This window comes from Trachurus japonicus, chromosome 15 (genome assembly GCF_045865225.1).
Source record: "Trachurus japonicus isolate A0001 chromosome 15, Traja_1.0".
NCBI classification, from domain to species: domain Eukaryota; kingdom Metazoa; phylum Chordata; class Actinopteri; order Carangiformes; family Carangidae; genus Trachurus; species Trachurus japonicus.
Window position 1 is genome coordinate 22,016,659 of NC_140921.1, and position 21,907 is coordinate 22,038,565.

The 21,907-nt window shown below is 43.1% G+C and overlaps 3 protein-coding genes across 3 annotated transcripts; 2 read left to right on the forward strand and 1 right to left on the reverse strand.

Annotated features, from left to right (window-relative positions):
* The first annotated feature begins 546 nt into the window (after positions 1–546).
* ttl (tubulin tyrosine ligase) lies at positions 547–7,608 on the forward strand. The gene is made up of 7 exons (XM_085800505.1): positions 547–1,367; positions 1,592–1,670; positions 1,799–2,031; positions 2,197–2,332; positions 2,425–2,694; positions 4,535–4,678; positions 4,772–7,608. Exons 1-7 carry the CDS (start codon positions 1,199–1,201, stop codon positions 4,968–4,970), a joined length of 1,230 nt encoding a protein of 409 aa, XP_085656631.1. The 5' UTR covers positions 547–1,198; the 3' UTR covers positions 4,971–7,608.
* A 1,147-nt stretch (positions 7,609–8,755) lies between these two features.
* Positions 8,756–19,153, forward strand: polr1b (RNA polymerase I subunit B). Its single transcript, XM_085800506.1, has 15 exons — positions 8,756–8,985; positions 11,739–11,906; positions 12,236–12,382; positions 12,472–12,604; positions 12,830–12,966; positions 13,987–14,210; positions 14,336–14,507; positions 15,041–15,209; positions 15,307–15,588; positions 15,712–15,845; positions 16,272–16,442; positions 16,542–16,698; positions 16,819–17,015; positions 17,592–17,836; positions 18,017–19,153. Exons 1-15 carry the CDS (start codon positions 8,809–8,811, stop codon positions 18,897–18,899), a joined length of 3,396 nt encoding a protein of 1,131 aa, XP_085656632.1. The 5' UTR covers positions 8,756–8,808; the 3' UTR covers positions 18,900–19,153.
* A 743-nt stretch (positions 19,154–19,896) lies between these two features.
* nanp (N-acetylneuraminic acid phosphatase) lies at positions 19,897–21,561 on the reverse strand. The gene is made up of 2 exons (XM_085799030.1): positions 21,401–21,561; positions 19,897–20,633 (listed from the first exon to the last, which is right to left on the reverse strand). Exons 1-2 carry the CDS (start codon positions 21,488–21,490, stop codon positions 19,992–19,994), a joined length of 732 nt encoding a protein of 243 aa, XP_085655156.1. The 5' UTR covers positions 21,491–21,561; the 3' UTR covers positions 19,897–19,991.
* Between the last annotated feature and the right edge of the window lie 346 nt (positions 21,562–21,907).

Here is a 21,907-nt window from a genome sequence, read left to right on the forward strand (position 1 = left end):
ACTGGGCCCACAACCGGTCACAACTAGGGAGTGTTTCATTTATCCCCCCGGTTCGCCCAGAGGCCCGTCACTGCCTACTAATGTGTTATTATACTGCTTTATAGTCGATGTAAAAGTCATTTATTATTTAAAATAATTAATAATAAAGTTAACGGGAGTCTTCCTTTGAGTAAAAACATATTTCTTAAATTAAAACTTGTTTTCTCCGGGTTATGTTTTCGACACCGCTCGGGTCCTTACTGCTAACTTTGTAGTGAGGTCTACGTCGCCATCTTGTGGTCACACAGCACAAACAAACCTGAAACAAACGTAATGTTTAAATGTCCTCTCGAGTGCATTGCATTCTGGGTATTGTAGTTATGTAAGTTGGCGAAATTTAATGGGACTCTAAATTTCAACTTCATCTATCTGTAAGCAATTGTACATATGAATTATATTCATATGTGTGCGTTTATCTACTTATACCGTGGATGTGAAACAGTTAAATATCGACTATCCGTGGTGTCAGTGTAGCTGTAAACTACATTAACCATAACCGGTGGGGTTATGTTTGTGCCGTCGACAGTGGATGACAGCGGCCGCTAAGCTTCAAAGAATAAAGCACACGCCGCCGCTGGAAAAAACAGGCTGCGTTTGTGACATTGTGCAGCTAACGGGCTAGTTAATAAGCTGCCTCCTATATTACTCATTTATATCTCTGTCCCTGCGGAGGGATAGCGGGAAAGTTTCCTGGATAGCTGCCCTCGGTGCTCCCAGCCCGTTAGCTGTAGCTAAACCGGAGACGGGATGTAAATTAATCCAGACGGGACCAGCCCCAGGAGCCGGCAGCAGCAGCAGCAGCAGTCAGTCACACCCTTGTCTGGGGACAGCGGAGGAGCCGTGACCGCTGGGCAACATGAAATTGATATTCTTCACATGTTATGCTCTTTTATACAAATCAGCGTTAGCCTCTGACTGCTGAGCTGGAGTTTGGGAGGAACCAGTGTGTGAGTTGACTGGGAAGTGTGGACTGGATATAACTGACTCATCATCATGGCACGGACAGAGGAGATAACCCTGCACAGTCTCTCTGCTGCAGTGCCAACCGGACAGCCTCACAACTAGCCAGACAGCTGAATTACTGACACATTCAGTCGTTTTCTTTTATTATTATCGTTATTATTACAGTGTAACGCCTCGCAGGCACATCGGCATTATTATGACTGCCCCCATGTACACCTTTGTCACCCGGGACGACAACAGCACTGTTTATGCAGAAGTTTCCAAAATCTTGGTGTCGACAGGGAAATGGAAAAGACTGAAAAGAGACAATCCTAGATTCAACCTAATGCTCGGTGAGCGGAACAGACTGCCCTTTGGACGACTAGGTGAGTATTTTCCTTATTATTCCGGTTGATGCTGACAGCCGACAGAAAAGTCTGTATGTATGAGTGTGCTATATTTGGAGTCCGCCCACTCGGGATGAGGCAGCTGCCGTGACGGTGCAGGGATGCACATCCAACATCCTGTGGAAAATTTGTGTCTTTTATGCAAAAGGCCTGCGTGATCACATCAGAGCAGATTTTAAACTGACCTCACTTGTACCCCACAGGTCATGAACCAGGGCTGGTGCAGCTGGTGAATTACTACAGAGGAGCAGACAAGCTTTGCAGGAAGGCGTCCTTGGTCAAGTATGCATCTGCCTTGCTAGAAGGAACAATCTATATGTTTGGTTTTCCCATCATTCATGTTACTAATGCACATATACATAATTTAAGGGGAATTGCATTAGCTGACCATTTTTCTTCTCCACCACCAGGCTAATAAAGACCAGTCCAGAGCTGTCCGACTCCTCTAACTGGTTCCCAGAGTCCTACATCATCTATCCCACTAACCTCAACACTCCGGTCGCTCCAGCAACAAATGGCATCAGCCATCTGAAGAACAACCCCAAGACGGATGAGCGGGAAGTTTTCCTGGCCTCTTACCACTCTAAAAAAGAGAGTGGGGAGGGTACTGTGTGGATAGCCAAGTCCTCTGCTGGAGCCAAAGGTATAAAAGTTATAAAATCCAAGATAGCTTGCGTGTCTTTATTTGATTATGTAACTATATTTACTTGAATCACAGAGATAACATCCTTGTCTCGGAGCTCCTGAGCAACAATTTCAACAATGTGAGGTATGTGCTAACTTGACGTATTTGTTTTAATTGCAACAGGTGCTGGTATTTTGATATCCCACGATGCTAATCAGCTGCTGGAGTACATTGATAATCAGGGACAGGTTCATGTCATTCAGAAATATCTGGAGAAACCTTTACTTCTGGAGCCGGGACACCGGAAGTTCGACATCAGGTGAGTCTTTGAAGTTGAACATGAACCTACAGAGTGCATGCCAGTCTTATCTAGATTTTGTAACTGTATGGTTTATGTCCTACTGTTACTAGGAGCTGGGTACTAGTGGACCATCAGTACAACATCTATTTATACCGGGAGGGTGTACTGAGGACGTCCTCAGAGCCCTACAACAGCTCTGACCTCCAGGACATGACCAGCCACCTGACCAACCACTGCATCCAGAAGGAGCACTCCCAGAACTACGGACGATATGAGGAGGGGAACGAGATGTTCTTCGATGAGTTCAGGCTGTATCTGCTCAACACTCACAATGTCACCCTGGAGACCACCATATTACCTCAGATCAAGCAGATCATAAAGTAGGTCCTTATCGTTTTGTTCATTCATATTTCAGTAGCAGAAAAATTAGTTTATTCAACAAAATAAACCCCAACACTTACCATATATTTAATTTCTTTTATTGTTTATTTGATGAGGACAATGCATATTAATGAACAATTAGTGACGTGCACATCACGTCATGTAAATATGCCGGATTTAGCTCAAAGCTAATTTCCATCCGTACTCCTCAAAGACGGACAGACATACCATACAAAAAGATAACAGTAGGAAGCTTGCAAGTATTAGAAAAAACATAGTATTAGCAGCAGTTACAACAATAAGAAAACAGATAGCAATCTGCATAAATATAAGAGAGGACTGAGAGTACTAGCAGCAGTTATAGCAGTAAAAAATAAGAAAACAGATAACAATGCCATGCAGCGCTGTATGCATTGTTATCTGCATAAATATAAGAGAAAACAGAATATTAGCAGCAGTTTCACTACAAGTTTGTAATAGGCCTGAACACACATGCTATATTTTCTTACTATATTCATTGGGGCCTTTCATTTCCCAGCCTCTTACCATAACCTGCATAACCCTAACACCAAGGCTTAACCTTCAACCTGCCATTAAGAATCACGTGGTCCAGCATTTAGGTTCCCACAAAGCTCAGACCCCACAAGTGGGTGGTCTCCTGACTTTCAGACCCCATGAATATTGTAAAATAAGGCCACAGACACACACACTGAGGTCTCAAACCAGGTTCTCCAGAGCCTGAGATCACTGTCCGAACTCTGAACCACTTAGAGCCACTCCAATGTACATTATACATGTAATGTGGTTAGTAAAAGGTCAGTTGGTCCTTTACCCTCGGTTAATAACATTTTACCGATCAGGCCATGGTTTATAAACCAAGACCCCCCATGACGAGTCAGCTTCCTGTATACATGTCACGTGGGTTTCTGCATGGCCACGCCTTTTTTAGGAGACTAGCAGCAGCCTTGAGTGTATTGACTCCAATGGGAAAATTGAACGTGAACACAGATTATGGTTGATTCTTTCGCTCCATCGTCACTTAAGTAAATTTTGGACTAATTTTTCACGAGACACATCTCTTCTGAACATTTTCAGACAGACACATCAGGAGAAAATGAACTTTGACCATACCCATTTAGGAGACAGGAAGTGTATACCATTTCTATAATTGGAGCAGCCTCTCATGGGGTATCTTGGTAAATAGAGTATCTTTGCTAAGGCTCAGGTGTACATTTGTGTTTTTTTTACCTTCAAAATGCTAACATTAGCATTATGGACATGTTAGCATGGCAAAAACACAACAATATAAAAATTACAAAATTATAGGACTGTGTAATTAAAATAAAATGTACCACATCTTCTTCAGTTCATTGTTTATGCCAAGATAACAGACATGTGCAGTAATATGGTGCTATTTAAATATTCCGAGTATTAATTAATTGTAGTGAACATGAACAAGTTGTTCTGACAAGATGAGGTTTTGAGATAAGAAAAAAATAATAATCAAGAGACAGTTAAAAAAAATTAATTTTATTACTTGATGGAACAAAAATTCTAATCAGCATCTCATCAGATTAGTAGAGGACGACTGTCTCGAAACTCTGTTAACACAGCTTCACCTGCTGTGTAATCACTCATATTAATGAAGTGTACCACAGTAGAAATATGGGAACATGCATCACAATAACACCAGTAACAGCACAATAACACCTCTGTCAAAGTGCATGATGGGAGCAAAAAATCAGCAATAACTAAGCCCAACCCGGATGTAATCGGCTGTATCATGTGTTTTGTGTGGAGTGAAGGTGTAGAAACTGATGTTACTGTGTGGTTTCACAGGAGCTGTCTGTCATGTATTGAGCCGGCAATCAGCACTAAGCACCTGTCCTACCAGAGCTTCCAGCTCTTTGGGTTTGATTTCATGGTGGACGAGAGCTTCAAAGTTTGGCTTATTGAGATCAACGGAGCTCCAGCCTGTGCACAGTCAGTAACGTCCTGCAAATCATTCATGTTTAAAATCTGTCTTTGTCTTCAATCCATGTCGTTTTAACAAATCTGTATCCATCCCTCCCCTAGGAAACTATACTCAGAGCTGTGTCAAGGTATCGTGGAAGTGGCCATTTCCAGTGTCTTCACCCTGAACAGCAGCAGTGACTCCTCATCTGCTTCCTCCTCTCCTTATTCCTCCTCGCCGTCCTCCACCTTCTCCACCAACTCCTGCTCCTCTCCCAAACTGAGGGGCCCTCTTCACGTGGGCCCTTTCACTCGACTGTAAGATCACGCACAAATACTTCCCCCACACATCTCATCCAAACTAGAAGCTTCCTCATGCTCTGTCTTCACTCCTAAACTACAACTGAGAAGTAGCACACGCCAGCAAGCCAAGCCTTTAACCGAAAAACCTTGCCTGTTCACGCCTGGAAAGGAGTCTCTCTTTACACGGAAACCACTGGACTGTAGGGACAATCTCTGCTCCCCCCTCCTCACCATTCATCTTATGAATAAGAGGCTGTCGACGAACTGGTCAACAAACTTAGTGGGAGTTTCTGAATGAGGACAGACGCGCTTCCATCTCAGCTCCACCGCCACCAGTTTTCTCCCCAAGCAGATTAATGGAGGTCTGAAGGATGCAGAGATGCTCCAAGTGAGACTGTAGTGCCTTACATTTCCAGCCACGCCCCCTTAAGAGGACTGCCAGTTAGCTTGCTCTGTTACGTGACTTGTACTTGTTCTATAAGCCTTTGCACTGTTGCTCAATGCGGTCATGACCCGTCCACAGGAGTTAGCATCAAACAGATCCGTTGATACTGGAGACTTTACGGAATTTATTTTCTCATCGAACAATGTTACTCCTTTTTTTTTTTTATCACTTTTTATAGCTCACCTGCAGCCATCAGTCTCCATTCATTGGAATGAGGAATGCTAACAGTGATGAACAAGTTAAAGGGCCGACATGCTTTCACTTCTTTCTTATATATTAGCAGATACAGTATACTAACTCTCTGATGAGCTAAACAGTTAAGATGTCGAGGTTTTCCTTGAACAACAACATTCCTCTAACTCAATCATGTGGACACGACAAGTTATTAACACTGAGGGCAGCAGGGTGGTATAAGTGAGCAAAGAGACCACTGTCCTGCTCAAAAAAAAAATCAAGTTTACATCACTCCCAATAAGCTGTGTCCCTGACCTCTGACCTCTCTATAGCGGAGAGGCACAGACAAAACAACTCCCTCAGTGAGATCAGTGAATTGTTAGCTGACATTATTCTGCTCTCAAACAAATTCATCATGACGTTAAGTCGATCTGAGGTTTTATTTGTCATTTGAAGAGAGCATGTTCCTGTGACAGCATGTAGTCGTGTGCATCCTCTTAAACGAAGCACCTTTTGGCCCCAGTCGCAGCGGCAGAGCTGCCCTCATGTTCCGTGTTTGATTTCTGGTTTATGAAAAGATAGACTTAATTGTAAAGTGTTGTCAATAAGTGTGTGGATTACGATTTTTGAATTGTCGAAAATGAAAGTAGAGTAGACTGTACAAAATGTGTTATCGTTTATTAAGAATACAAAGTGTGTTATCGATTGTTAAAACCAAGAACCCTGTGAAACAAAATTGACTCGACCCAATGAACATTTGTTTGAAAGAGCTGATGGAGACCAGAGGCACACACCGCTCTGCATCAGGCTTCTCGCTCTGGTCTTGCACATGCTGTGTTAAAGGTCTTCATCGAGTCACTGCTTCTTCCTCAGTTGCTTTCTCACTTTTGTTTCATGGGGTTTTATGAATATTTTTAGTTCTTCACTTTTATTTTCCACTGAATCTTTGTGAATAGCTGAGACCTGAGGTGTAACTGTCCAAGCTGACTTTATGTCACTGTTGATTTCTTTCTTTTTTCTTTTCTTTTTTTCTAGAGAGGAGTGTTTAGTTCTTCCTTAGATATGAAGCAGTCTGTTAGCACGCAGAGTAGTTGAACCTTTACTGTTGTGTATCCAGGGGCTCGTTTTAAACAGAGTAGGTCATTAGTCTCTCTCTCATCATGTTTGAATCCCTGCTGTTCCTCCTTATTTAACCTCAGTTGAAATGTGTGATGCTTTGAGATACATTAAGGGACACCATAAGAGCATTTATTTGTGTTTTTTAAATCACTGTGTATTTGTGTTTACAAGATGACTCTGAAGAACGAAGGACATGTGAGTGGCTGAAGGTCAGAAAGACGAGAGGTTACAGGGCAGTTACTCCGAGTTGTTGTATTCTCAGTAACTAAGAACACACAGAGCCCAGTTGTAGCTGAAATTATGTTTGGAAAAGTTTGGAAAGATAATGTAGACAAGTAGGGAAAATGGATTTTTGGGGCATGATTGTGTTGGTTAATTGGTTACAATTGTTTGATAGCTGATTTTGGAAACGTCAATGGCAAACTGTCAGTATTTTTTAATGAAATATCTTGGGAAATGTCTTTACATCAAAGGGACGGGTGCCTTAGAGGGAATTGCATATTGATACAAAAAAAAAGTAAAAAAAAAAAAAAAAAAGAAAAAGCAATGGACCTCCAGCATTTCAATGCACCTTCATATGTTTGTTGTACTGAAGTGAATTTGCTTCATTCATTTCTAGACCTCTTTTGAATCCAATGATGTCTTCAGAGTTTCTTTGCACATCTGGTTCATTTTCTCATTGTTTTTTATCATGTTTCATAATTTTCCTCATCTTTACCAAAGATCAGATTCCTGCTGTAAAATGTTTTGTAGTCAAAATAATGTGGACATTATCGCATCAACCGGCCTACGGGATCTAAAAGCAAGTATCATATTCAGAGGGATGTCTGTACTGTGCTTTTGTTAGGTGATGTTTTACCCAAAATCTTGCATGAACATTTGTCTTTATCAGAAACAGTGTTGCTAGAGTAAAAAAAATGACAATTATCAAGCTTCTGTCACGTGTGTATTTCTTAACTACATAGTCTACTTCCCACAGATCAAAGTGATTATCCATCCTCTCATTGAAGCCTGGTAAGACACAGAAACAAGAGTGTGTGACTGACACATTTAAATGAAACGACTCAGTTCTACATGATTTAATACCATTTTCTTCTCAAGAACATATATGCTAAACGTTTTGACATTTTACAAATTCATGAAATGATGTTATCTGTAGAAAACTGTCCTTATACTCAGGCTACCTGGTTTCCCTGGCTCCTCGCTACAATCCAAAGACATGTACATTAGGATAATTGATGACTCTATGTGTGAGGTTGTTTGTCTCTATATGTCAGCCCTGTGATTGGGGACCTGTCCATGTACCCTGCTCTTGTTTAGTGTCAGCAGGGACTGGTTCCCAACCCCCTTGAGACCTGGGTTATCTAATGGATGGATGCTAAGGCAAGGGAGGGATCCCTCACTCAGGACTGGTAGACGTGCAATCGATGTTGTATAGTTACAGACAAGAACACTCACAATCAGAGCTGAACTGAGACCTGCTCCAACTGAGACAAAGGGTGATTGTAGGATGATGTCTGTTCGTTTGCAGTATGGAATATGGAAAAACAGCATGGAAATGGAATCAAGGCAGCTTCTGGTGAGCAGGCTAGGTCATATACAGCAGAGAGAGCAGACCAGTGATGGGAGCACTGGATAGCAGGCTGGTCCATGAGCAGGCCAGCGTGTGCAGGCCGGTTTAACAGCAGGGGAAAGGAGGCAGATGGTGCAGAGGGATGGAGATCTGGAGAGATCTGTTGAAACACAGAGAGAGAGTGCACCAAGGCCAAACTACAAGGTGCAACAAATAATGACAGAGAGGAGAGGAGAGGAGTTGAGACTGTATCTCCCAGTCTTTGTTGCCCACCCTGCAGGTCATTATCAGTATCAGTGCAACAGTCAGCTGTTCAGAAAAACAGATTACATAAATCAGCATTGGTACATTTTGATTTTGCATTCACTATGAGACAGATAGACACTGACTTACACCACCTCCACCACAAGGTGGCAGCAGCGCCAGCAGCAGAGAGGCGACCTGCCACTGCAGCTCAGGGTGAAGAAGAGGAGGAAGCGTGGATCTACTTCCTGTGTCACCATGCACATGTGGTAAACAAGCATATGAGTCACCGGCGCTGCAAGCATGGACTACTCAACCAAGTGGAGTAATTTACCCAAAGCTCCGAGTCTGAAGAACCTGACACACGGAGGGTTTGGGACCCTGAAGGAGGACCAGCACGCCGCCGTCCAGGACCTGACCAAAGCCCACATCGAGTCGTTTGACCAGGCCGTGACTGAGGGACTGAGCCGCGTTGTACAGGTCTGGTAAACTCCTGCACTCACACAGTTAAGTTAGTGCAACTGTGTCTGGTGAGAAATACACCAAACTATGTATCAGTTTAACATCCTACACCGCTGAAACCCTCGTCTCTAAAGCTGATAACGTTAGTTGAAAGCACAGCTAGTTTTTAGTTAGTTAGTTAGGTAGTTAATTAGTTTAGACTTTGACACCTAAAGTGCGAAGGAGTTCATGAGCAGAGTTTGCTGTTAGATAAATGAGTTAATATCAGTCAGTATCAGTATTTTTTGCCCTTTGTTTGAAAAGTTAACTTGCAACTATTTACAGGGGTGCAAACTCATCAGGGGTAAAAAAGGTGACAAGATACCGACCCCCTAGGGGGGTCCGGGGGCATGCTCCCCCGGGGAAATTTTTTTTTAAACCAACTTTAAAGGTGAATTTACAGTCAATTTTAGCATGAGACTAGGGTCCAGATTTACTCAGGTTTGCACAGCTTTTGCTCCTGTTAAACCTGTACAATCTGTCTCTCTGTGTTTGGTTTTGAAATATGTGAAGGGGGTCTTCAGCCTATGCAGGTTTAGCATGAGCAAAAGCTGTGCAAAACTTAGAGAATCTGTCCCTCGATGTCCATCAGATGAACCTTGCAAACCTTGCCTTCAAACTAAATAACATTTAATACAGACTGATTGGTTCATTGTGAAACATTTATTTATTGATGTAAATGTGTTTTCTGTACATAGGCTATGCTCCGAGGCAGCGCTGCTCTTTCTGTCCAATAACACACATGAAGCTTAAAAATGCCATAGGCTACATAAAACATATTAAGCAGCAATATGTATTTAAAAGATGTTCAAGTAAACGGTTTGGTTCACGGTTTTGTGGTCATGGTTTTCGGTTCGGTTTCGTATACTTTGATCGTTGGGAAAATCAATCATGTCTTGTATATTCAGGTTAAAACTGAAAGAATGAGGCAGTCTGACATCTGATTCATCATTGTGACAGTCTGAGGTTAAAAGTAGGTGAGATTCTGGCTGCAAGGGAGGAGACATTGATAGTTCCAACATGTTTTAATTTATTGGGCAAAGAAAGTTATCTAACAAATGCTAAGAACAATTAGATATTCACTGAAATATATAACCTATATTTATTAATTGTGGTTCTTACAAGAAATATATCTTATAAAATATAAAAGCTAAAATGTCTCTTAAACTCTGCCCCTTTAATTAGTGCATACAAAATAATTTAACTTTAGCCTACTACTACAACCACATTATTTACCAGCAACATAAAGTGAAACAGAGGCAGAGGTGTCCTGCCACAGTCAGTCAACCTCCTCCTGCTCCTCCTCCTCCTCCTCCTCCTCCTCCTGCTGCTGCACAGGTCGCGCTGCAGCGCTAATAAATGCTAAACGCGCTAATCGCTAATTGGCCGCGATCGCGATCATCACACACACGCGGTCCCATACAGCACCTATACAACACTGCTGGAGCATCTTCTAGCTCCGACTCTTTCACTCGCCATGCTCACAAAGTCGCGTTAGTTGATCTGTATTAAAAGTGAAGCTTCAGGTGTGTATTGCTGGACAGAAGAGGAGCGCTGCCACCACTCGTTGTCATCCAGAGAAGGTGCATGCGCCTTAAAGAGACAGGTGCATTGGCTCGGCTCGGCTCGGCTCGCCTCGCCGGACCCCCCCCCTCTCTCAAATTTTTTTTTATTGCGGATTTACACGAATCACACAAATGACCAATTTGGGATCCAAAACGGCGAATTTCGCCGAAAGGTGACAAGTTTGCACCCCTGATTTAGGAAATGCCTGTCATATCATATAGCCTGCAGCTCTCATATTCAAACCTTCAGTAGACTTGAGTTATCACCAGTTTCCCCCTTAAGTTAACTAGCTCTCTAAAACTGCCCATGTCAGATCTACAATGTGACCTTGGTGCTCACACTATGATGATGGAGGTGATTTCCTGTCTCTTTCATTTGCAGGGTGTTTCTGTTCTCTAGTTTTTTTTATATGTTTATTTTTGTATAGAAAGTCGGGGCGTAAGACCATATCCACTGAGATACTGTCGTATGTCATGACATTGTATTGATTGGTTGAAGTAGCTACTACTTTATTGTTATTTTATCAATGGTTTAGATCAGGCGTCCTAAATGTTTTTCAGGCTAGAGACCCCCAAACTGATGGAGAGATGGAGCAGAGACCCACTACTAGCTATATTTAAAAAAGAATTATGTGTCATATTAAACTGGGCCCAGTACAGTATAAACGTAGCTTCAGTGCCATGTCATGTGTAAACATACCTTGTTATTGTGCATTGAACAAGGTATTCAAATAATACACAAGTTCATATATTCATGTTTTTTCTAAACATGTAAAGGTACAGTGAGTAGGGGGACGTCCCTCTGACATTTATAAACGGAGCCTATGACCCCCCTGCAGCATCTCCGCGGACCCCCTAGGGGTCGTGGGCCCCCTGTTGAAGACCTCTGGTTTAGATGAATTCCTCTGTTCCGAAAACTATTATGATGAGGAACAATATGACATTGTGTGTTCTTTATACCAAAGATAAACCGTTTTTGTTTATACTATGAGAGTGTTTCAGACCTCTCTAAAACCTAATCTATCAGCTCACTTGTAGTGTCCCAATATATCATTACATCATGTTTCATGTTGCCCGGCCACCCCCACCCTTGGGGATGTGTATCATATGGTCAAATTCTTGCCAATTCACAGTGCTAATATTGAGATATGCCACATCTCTCCTCAGGCCATCCCTCCCCTGGAGTTCACCGTGAAAAATGACAGGATCAGCCTGGCTTTTGTGGATGCGACCATCTACAACCCAGTGGTGGCCAAAGGGAACATCTGCAAGGATACAAGGGTGTTTCCTGCAGAGTGCAGAGGCAGAAGATGCACATACAGAGGAAAACTTGTGGTAAGACTGAGATTCACGTGCAACCTCATGATATTTTTTTTCCCCTTCCACCTCTCACCTGACTTTTACTGTGTGACCTGGCTGTGGCTCAGGATGTAGAAAGATTCTCCATATGTCAGCGGTTTGATTCCTGGCTCCTGCAGTTCACATTTAGAACTGCCCATACAGAAGTAAAGTATAAGAATAAGTCCAAGAAGAAGTGTATTCCTTTTACCATTTACATGTAAACCACCAGCCAGTTCTGTACATACAAGTGGTAAACAATAGATTCAATCAGTTGAATAAGAGATTTACAGTTCTTTAACTTGGTCCTTTGTTTATCATCTCAGGCTGACATCAGCTGGGCCATCAATGGAGTCCCCAAAGGGATGATCAAACAGTCCCTTGGCCAGGTGCCGATCATGGTCAAGTCCAAGCTGTGTAACCTCCATGGTATGTCCCCCAAGGAGCTCGTCGAACACCACGAAGAAGCAGAGGTAAGACGCACATCTGTAACAGCTGCAACTGCAAGACAAACAGAAACATTACGTCCATGGTTCTTAAACTCACTCTCATATATTCACAGGAAATGGGAGGCTACTTCATTGTGAATGGAAATGAGAAGGTTATCCGCATGCTGATCATGCCGAGGAGGAACTATCCCATCGCCATGGCGAGACCTAAATGGAAGAGCAGGGGCCAGGGATACACTCAGTATGGTATGTACAATATACATATCAGATCATGTATGGAAACAGTGAAAGTCCAGTCAAACTTAATTTCTAAAGCACATTTAAAATAACGAACCATCTTTGGTTATTAAATGTGTACAGGTGAATATAAAATGTGAACACAATTTTACATACTGTACATGTGGGACATAACAAAAGTGGTTGTGTAATAATATGAGTCTTGGCTCATCATCCCTCTCTTTCTTCTTACAGGTATTTCTATGCGTTGTGTGAAGGAGGAGCACACAGCCATCAACATGAACCTTCATTATCTGGAAAACGGGACTGTGATGCTGAACTTCATCTACCAGAAAGAGCTCTTCTTCCTCCCACTAGGCTTCGCACTCAAGGTAGGGTTAGGGTTAATGTATTTAATGATTGAAGCGGTCTTCAGCAGGAACAGAAGGGCAGCAGAATACCTCAAGAAATTGGGTCACTGTGGGCCACTCATGGACACATTATATATCCTCACAGTCACCATCTATCTATCTATCTGGAAAATTTAATTTATTTCAGTAGTTCAACTCAAATAGTGAAACTGTTATATGTAGATTCATTACACAGACAGAAATATTTCATGTCTTTATTTCTTTTATGAATGAATGAATATTTTATTTTCGTGTCATGCCACCACTGTGGCCCATCCCATATGGGATTACAAGACACAAAATACAAAAAAAAACAAAAACTAGACAGTCCTTCCTGTTGGTGTTACTTGCCAAACAGGTGTGACATAAACAATTTCAGATTACTTTCAGTACTCAACAATATATCGCTCTTCGTCTCATTGCCCAAGCCTTTTCAAGAAATAAAGAAAATGCAAAAATATTCAAATAAAAAAGAAGTTTTAGCTTCTCAGCATTGTCCAACCACACAAATTCATTATTTGGATCTACTTTACTAAACAATTTTTGTCTTATAGAGTCATAGAAAGGACAGTAGAACACAAAATGCATTTCATTCTCCACTTCTCTTTTAATGATTATGGCTTAGATTTAATGAAAACCCCAAATTCAGTATCTCAGAAAATGTGATTATTCTGGAAGAGTTCACTATTCTAAACTAATGGTGTCATATTTCAACCAGCTAATACATAATAATCAATTCTAATGAACTCAAAACACCTGCAAAGGTTTCCTGGGCCTTTAAATGCTCTTTAGTCTGGTTCAGTAGGTTGCACTATCATTGGGAAGACTACTGACCTGACATTTGTATTCTAATTTGTTGAGATGTGACTGTCTTCTGAATAAAAGTCAACTAATTATTAGACGTATCATTGAAAAGAATAATACGGATAAAGTTTTGTGGCTCAGAAGGTGCTGTCTGATGACAGTACTACAGATCATTTTCTGTGCTGCTGTGTCCTCCAGGCCTTGGTGGACTTCACAGACTTCCAGATCTACCAGGAGCTGATCAAAGGCCGTGAGGACAATTCCTTCTACAAGAGCTGCGCGTCAGAGATGTTGCGCATCGTCTCAGAGGAGGACTGCCCCACCCGCGCCAAGGTGCTCAACTACCTCGGAGAGCGCTTCAGGGTTAAAATGAACCTTCCTGAGTGGTACACCAACGAGCAGTGCGCCAACTTCCTGCTGGAGTAAGTTGTTACGGCAGACGGCAGACGGCTGTGACGGCGTTATAAATGTGCAACCAGAAATGAAAGACGATTATGGCATCTATGGCAACATTTCCTAAAGCGAGTTGTGTTTCTGTTTTGATCAGCGAGTGCATCTGCATCCACCTGAAGTCAGACGTGGAGAAGTTCTACCTTCTTTGTCTGATGACGAGGAAGCTTTTCACGTTTGCCAAGCAGGAGTGTATGGAGGAGAACCCTGACAGCATCATGTGTCAGGAGGTGCTCACCCCCGGTCAGCTCTACCTCATGTTTATGAAGGCAAGTGTTTTCAGACCAACATTTAACAGTCGTTCCCAACCTTTTTTTATGCTCATGACCCCGTTCTGACATCACAAATTTCTGGCGAGCCGTCAATCAAGATGCACCAGCTCAGATATTTTTATATGCTGCATTTTATTTTTATCTTTATATTCAAGAAAGTTGTTTAAGAGTGTGTGTGGTGTTTTCAATCATAATTTTAAAAAGAATAATAATTAGTTAAAAAGATATTTTTATCAGTCATTTTTTAAAAATCTATTACTTGACATCTTTGTTTTTCTTTTGTCTTTGCTGCTGAACAGAATGAAGTAAACATTAAATGAGCAATAGATTTAAAATTTTGCAGTGAGAAAGTCAATTTTTTCCACAAAACTTGAATCTCAGTGGGCATAGCTTTGTTTATTAATAATGATAATAATAATAGGCCTAATAATAAATGACTAAACATTGGATGTTTACACACTGTTTCTCCCTATAAATCTTCTTATAATTATTTTTTTCTTTGTGATTTAACCCATAAAATCTCATCCCAGGAGAGACTGACTGCCTGGCTGGTGTCTGTGAAGTTGGCCTTTGACAAAAAAAGCAGCAAACTCATTGGTTTTCAGGCTGAAAACATAATGAAGATATTCAACCTGGGCACTGATTTGACCAGACCTTTTGAATACCTGCTGGCCACAGGGAACCTCAACTCCAAGACGGGTACGACCACATGAGCTGTGCATGTGAACCTGTTGTGGTATGAAAAGGGAGTTGTTGATCTATTATAAAGCAAATCTCGTCCCCTCTGCCCCCCCAGGTCTCGGCATGCTGCAGAGCACAGGCCTGTGCGTCGTGGCCGACAAGCTCAACTTCATCCGCTACCTGTCCCACTTCCGCTGCGTGCACAGAGGAGCAGCGTTCGCCAAGATGAGGACCACGTCTGTCCGTAAGCTGCTGCCTGAGTCCTGGGGCTTCCTGTGTCCCGTCCACACTCCGGACGGAGAGCCCTGCGGTCTGATGAACCACATGACAGCCAGCTGTGAGATAGTGGCACCGACTCTACCCACTGTATCAATGCCTGCTCTGCTCTGTTCTCTTGGTGAGCTCTTACTTTACTTTTATTAAGCTGTGATGCAAAAATTACACTTTTTTGAAAGGTTATGAATCACATCAGTGGCCTTAGTGACGTGGTTTAAGGTGATTTCTGTCTCTGGTGCCTCAGGTGTTACACCCATGGATGGAACTCCTGGTCTAGCCTATGCAGACTGCTACCCTGTTGTCCTGGATGGGTCTGTTGTCGGCTGGCTGGAGGCTGATTTAGCCCCGGTTGTGGTGGACTCACTGCGCAGGTTCAAGGTATGATAATAAAATATTTATATTACATTTGTGTGTGTGCTGGAAACTAACTTTTATATCAAAGGGAGGCGATACAGGTCAACAAAAACACGCACCAGCAGACTCTTGCACAGTTTTTTTCCCCCCAAAGCCATTCACACAGTTATTCTTCAACTCCAGACTTATCCACTCATATCATGAATATATAACCACTTACAAGCACTATACCCCATGTAACCTGTCATGTTTGTGTTTGTTTCCTTATCTTCTATTAACCTACCTCGTTCTTTGTTTTTATGTTGAAGAGTGTTGTTATGAGTTTCCTGTTGTTATGATGCCTGATGATTGTATATGTGTATCCTAGAATACCACTGTAATGGGAAGTTGCCATTTCATTTTATTTTAAATGTAGTGACAATAAAGACATCGTATCTTTAATGCCATTAGGTGCTGAGAGATAAGAAGATCCCTCCCTGGACTGAGATCGTTCTGGTTCCCAGAACAGGCAAGGCCAGCTTGTACCCAGGCCTGTTCCTCTTCACAACACCCACTCGCATGGTGCGGCCCGTGCGCAATTTAGCTCTTGGAAAGGAAGAGTTAATTGGGACTTTTGAACAAGTACGTAGTAAACTGCGATTTTACAAAGCTGTAATAATCAGACCTTTATCTGAAGCAGACAACTGAAAAGTTAATTTAATCACGTGCCTCTCGCTGCAGCTCTACATCAATGTGGGGATCTTGGAGGATGAGATCGAGCCGGGAGTGACCACACATCAGGAGCTTTTCCCCCACAGTATGTTGAGCGTGGTGGCTAACTTCATCCCCTACTCGGACCACAACCAGAGTCCTAGGAACATGTACCAGTGTCAGATGGGTAAGTCTGAGACCACCAGTAGTGACCCCACACTCCTACTCAGATGACCAGACTCAGTATATTCAGATATTCCAGTCCTCACATAGTGTTTGTCAGAGATTTGACCTGTTGTCATTGCAGGTAAACAGACGATGGGTTTCCCCCTGCACTCGTTCATGGATCGCTCGGACAACAAGCTGTACCGCCTCCAGACCCCACAGAGCCCACTGGTCAGGCCCCACATGTACGACCACTACAACCTGGACAACTACCCCAGCGGCACAAACGCCATTGTGGCCGTCATATCTTACACAGGCTACGACATGGAAGACGCAATGGTACAGTAAACACAATATGTCATCCCCCCACCTACCTCCCACTAACAAGTCTTTAAAGGGATAGTTCAACATTTTGGCAAATTGACCCATTGCCATAATCCCTATAGTCATAGCAGTAGGTTCGTTACCTTTAATTGTCGGTGCAAGCTATTTTTAGAACGGTGGAGCAGAGCCATGAACTGCTCAGAGCTACGCTACAGAGGCTCATGGGATTTCTTGGTTTCCCTCATCAAACTCATCAAATACACAATCCAACAACTGCAAAACGCTCTGGTGGACAAGTTGTGACCTGCACATTCACCACGCTATGAGATAATAACGGAACGTTACGAGACAGAGTTGTTTTCGAGGTAAATTCATGCAGAACCGCTGATGCGCATGCGTATTTGATGAGGGAAACCAAGAAATCCCATTAGCCTCCATAGCGTAGCTCTGAGCAGCTCGCGGCTCTGCTCCGCCGTTCTAAAACTAGCTTGCACCGACAATTAAAGGTAACGAACCTACTCTTAAAACTATAGGGATTATAGCAATGGGCCAATTTGCCAAAATGTTGAACTATCTCAACACTTTCCTTAGATTGTGAACAAGTCATCATGGGAGAGAGGCTTTGCTCATGGAAGCATCTACAAGACTGAGCTGGTGGATCTGGCAGACAAAGTGAGAGGAGAAGACAGCGTGGTGTTTGGGACCAAGTCCGGTGAGGTGAGTGGAAAACTGGACGCTGATGGGCTGCCCCACATCGGATCAACACTGAAGTATGGAGACCCGTTCTACAGCTATATCAACCTCAACACCGGCCAGACCTACACCACCTACTACAAGTAAGTGTCAATATTTGTGTTAATGTTCTTTATTCTTTGTCTGTGTCACTTTCTAATCATGAAATATTGATTTTGCTTTGATAATTATCTATGTAGAAAAATTCTATAACCACATTCAGAAATTAAATTCTGTGTGCTAACGAATGACACTCATTATGCCCCTCCTCTATTTTCTCCTAGGAACCAAGAGGCCTGTGTAGTCGACAACATAAAGGTCTGCAGCAACGACACTGGCTCAGGCAACTTTAAACGCGTCTGCATCACCGTACGAATACCACGAAACCCCACCATCGGTGACAAGTTCGCCAGTCGCCACGGTCAGAAGGGCATCCTGAGCCGCCTGTGGCCGGCCGAGGACATGCCTTTCACGGAGAGCGGCATGTCTCCCGACATCCTGTTCAACCCTCACGGCTTTCCCTCCCGCATGACCATCGGGATGCTGATCGAGAGCATGGCCGGCAAGTCCGGCTCCCTGCACGGCCTCAGCCACGACGCCACGCCCTTCACCTTCTCCGAGGAGAGCTCCGCACTGGAATATTTTGGTAAAATGCTGCGGGCCGGCGGGTACAACTACTACGGCACGGAGCGGCTCTACAGCGGGATGAGCGGTCGGGAGCTAGAGGCAGACATCTTCATCGGCGTCGTCTACTACCAGCGTCTGCGTCACATGGTCTCTGACAAGTTTCAGGTGAGGACCACGGGGGCGCGAGACAAGGTGACCAACCAGCCCGTGGGAGGGAGGAACGTCCAGGGAGGCATCCGCTTCGGAGAGATGGAGCGGGACGCCCTGCTGGCACACGGCTCCTCCTTCCTGCTTCACGATCGACTCTTCAACTGCTCGGACCGATCGGTAGCTCAGGTGTGCGTCGACTGCGGCAGCCTCCTCTCCCCTCTGTTAGAGAAACCACCTCCCTACTGGTCGGCCACACGCCATCGAAAAACAGTGTGCAGCCTGTGTGGCAAGAGCGACTCTATTGACTCGGTGTCGGTTCCTTATGTCTTCCGCTACTTTGTAGCCGAGCTCGCTGCGATGAACATCAAAGTCAAGTTAGATGTTAAATGAGGATACATACTGTAAGTATGGCTGTGTAAATCAGAAGGACTGCATCAACTATGCATATTAACCATGCTGCAAAGGACAACGTGTACAGCCGTGATGTGTGTAAGAACCTGCTTTATTATCACAGAGATTGAGAATATGACAGATTAGCAGTATATGATGGAATGAATGTGACTTGTTCTGAGGTGTGAAAATAACCCAAAGGTCTTTTGTGTAGTCATTCTGAGTGTTGAATAAAAAACAATCTACTTTACCAGTGTTGTCTGGTTGAAGTATTCAGATTTATTCTTTAGCAAGACCTTGAAGTATGAACTCCTCCTTTAAGATCCTAGTAACATCAGCCTTAACCACCAAAACAAGTACATTTACCTAGTAATGTTATAATGTGATTGGGTCATAACATGCTGTATGATAAAGATATGCTTTTGTAACATTACAAAATACAGAAATGTGGAAGAAAACTGTTATGAAAGTATGAAGATTTTTATTTAAAAACAAGATCATTACAGTTGACTTCAGTCTGTTTCTCTTCTCCAGCTTTGGAGAAGACCCATGAAGTTTAGAGGGATTGTAAAAACCCCACCCTGAACTCAAATACGCTGCGTGTGATGTAATGAAGCTTCATTTGGGGAGTCACATGATTTTTGGCATGGTGAAGCGAGGCATAGAAACATCTTGCCGTGATACTTCTGCTTTGAAAGATCGATACTGTGTCGAACTATCTGTTTTGAGCAAAACATCTCTAGAAGTATGTAAGATCACAAAATCTTACATTGAACAGTAAGTAGTGTGTAGAGGAATTAAAGGAACATTTCGCCCAATTGTAGGAGTTCAAGTGTGAAGAAGAGAATGGAAACGATTAAGTACAGTACTTAAGAAGATTTACTTTCCACCACTAAGTGAAGAGCTGAGTGTCCACTGTTGAATTTCATTGTCCAAACTCCATGGAGATTGAAATTATAAAAACATATGAAATCTAGCGCAGAATAATTTAAAATAAAAACGTACCCCTGCTCAATAAGATATTTAAACATATACACGATTAAAAATGTCCACAAATCTCACATGAGATGCTCACAGGTCTCACAGTTGTCCTTACTCCAGCTGTGCCAGAACATGTGGCAGGTCTAACACAGTGGGAATGGTGTAGTGTGGTTTCACGGAGCCATCTGGCACAGGACGTCCTGCACTGCTGATCCAAACTGTAGCCCGTACTCTGGCGTTCAGCCCCCCCTCAATGTCTGTGTCCAGGGAGTCTCCGACCATAATGCAGTCCTGGGCCTCCACCCCCAGCATGTTGAAGCACAGTGTGAAGATGGAGACGAAAGGTTTCTGCTCTGCGTGTTCTCCACCAATCACGACGGCATCGAAGAACTCCTCGCACCCGACCGCCTCCACTTTCTCCCTCTGGGTCTGAGTTTCCCCGTTGGTCAGCAACAGCAGCTTGTATCTGCTGCGTAGTTCTTTCAGGAGGTCGCTGATTGGAGGGGACAGGCTGAGAAGTTCCAGGCGACTGTTTTTCCACAGGTTGTAGCACTGAGCGGCCAGAGATGGTGGGGAGCCACTGCCCACGGCCTCCTGGATGCTCTCCTCCCAGTGACCCACTCGCACATCGTCTATGGATCTGCCTGCTGCAGGGTCAAAACTCTCATGTAGTAGCTTCTGCTTGAACTTGTCACAAATGCTGCGGATGGTGTCGTCATCGATGCCCAGCGTTGTCTTCAAAAGTTCACTGGTCTGCAAGTCACACAATAGATCATAAAATTAATTTCACTATAACGGTTGTAAACAAATCAAACACAAGTGGGCACAAGAAAACGTTGACATGTCCCAGGCACAGCAATACACAGACTGGTGTAAATAATGTGATGAACGATGAATGGCTGAATTGTACCATAATGTTTCAGTGTCAAGGCCCTGGTATGTGCATGGTGGATCAGAGCAGAGACGTTCTAACGCACAAACATGCCATTAATTCAGAAAACTATTTCATCAATTTGACAATGCATGTGCTGCAAAACTCTGATGTACACTTCTGTTGTGTTGTCATGTTATAATATTGCTGAAATTGTTTTCTGGAGTTGCAGTAAGTTGAGCCCTCAGGGCCTCCGTAGTGACAGCTGCTTTGGTCCTTCAATGCTTTATTACGACTAGAGGCTGTTAAACTGAATGGAGCAAATTCATGTGGTTAGTCTGTTAATTAGTTACACCTGTGCATTTCCTGTTACCGCAAACCAATATGTCTGCTATAAAAACAGACACGACTTCCAATCCACAGATACAGATTAGAAGACCTTTAAATATGCTTTAAAGTCCCTCAAACTTGAAATGACCCAACAGTAACAGTAAAAGCGCCATTGTAAAACAACCAAACGCTTGGTTTTGTATGAGAGTACAAACTAACAGCGGCTAATGGGCTTTTGTTTGTAAAATAGAGGCGGAAGTTATAAACATGGACACCAACTTTTAACACTACACGAGGAGGAATTATCCACATTAATCACCTTCTGTATCGCTGCTCCACCTGCTCGACCTGTCTCTATCAGTGTGTTGTCCAAGTCAAACAGAATCGCCTTCACAGTTTGTCCGTCCATGGCCGGAGGAGCTCACTATCACTATCACTATCACTAGTCAAATCAGTCTTGCCGGTGGTTTGAACAGGATGCGCACTGCCGGGTACACTGCATGCTGGGAGTTGTAGTTCTCATAAATAGCCAGTGTTTGAAAATTAAATACTCTAGGGGGCGCCAGTCGATAACAATGCAGGGATTTTATTTTATTTCATTTTTATTTTTTTTCAAGCAGTTAGCCTACTCTCTTTGAGCTCAGGCCACTTGGTGTAGCTGGCTATAATAAATAACCAAAAATGTATGAAAACTATGAGAATATAAAAATTCAAAACGCAGACAATAAATTACAACATATGGGCATATGAATATGGGATCTAAGGGTGCTGGGATGTAGGAAAGAGGTTGATCTGTGTTTTTTTTTCACACTTTCCCCACATTCAC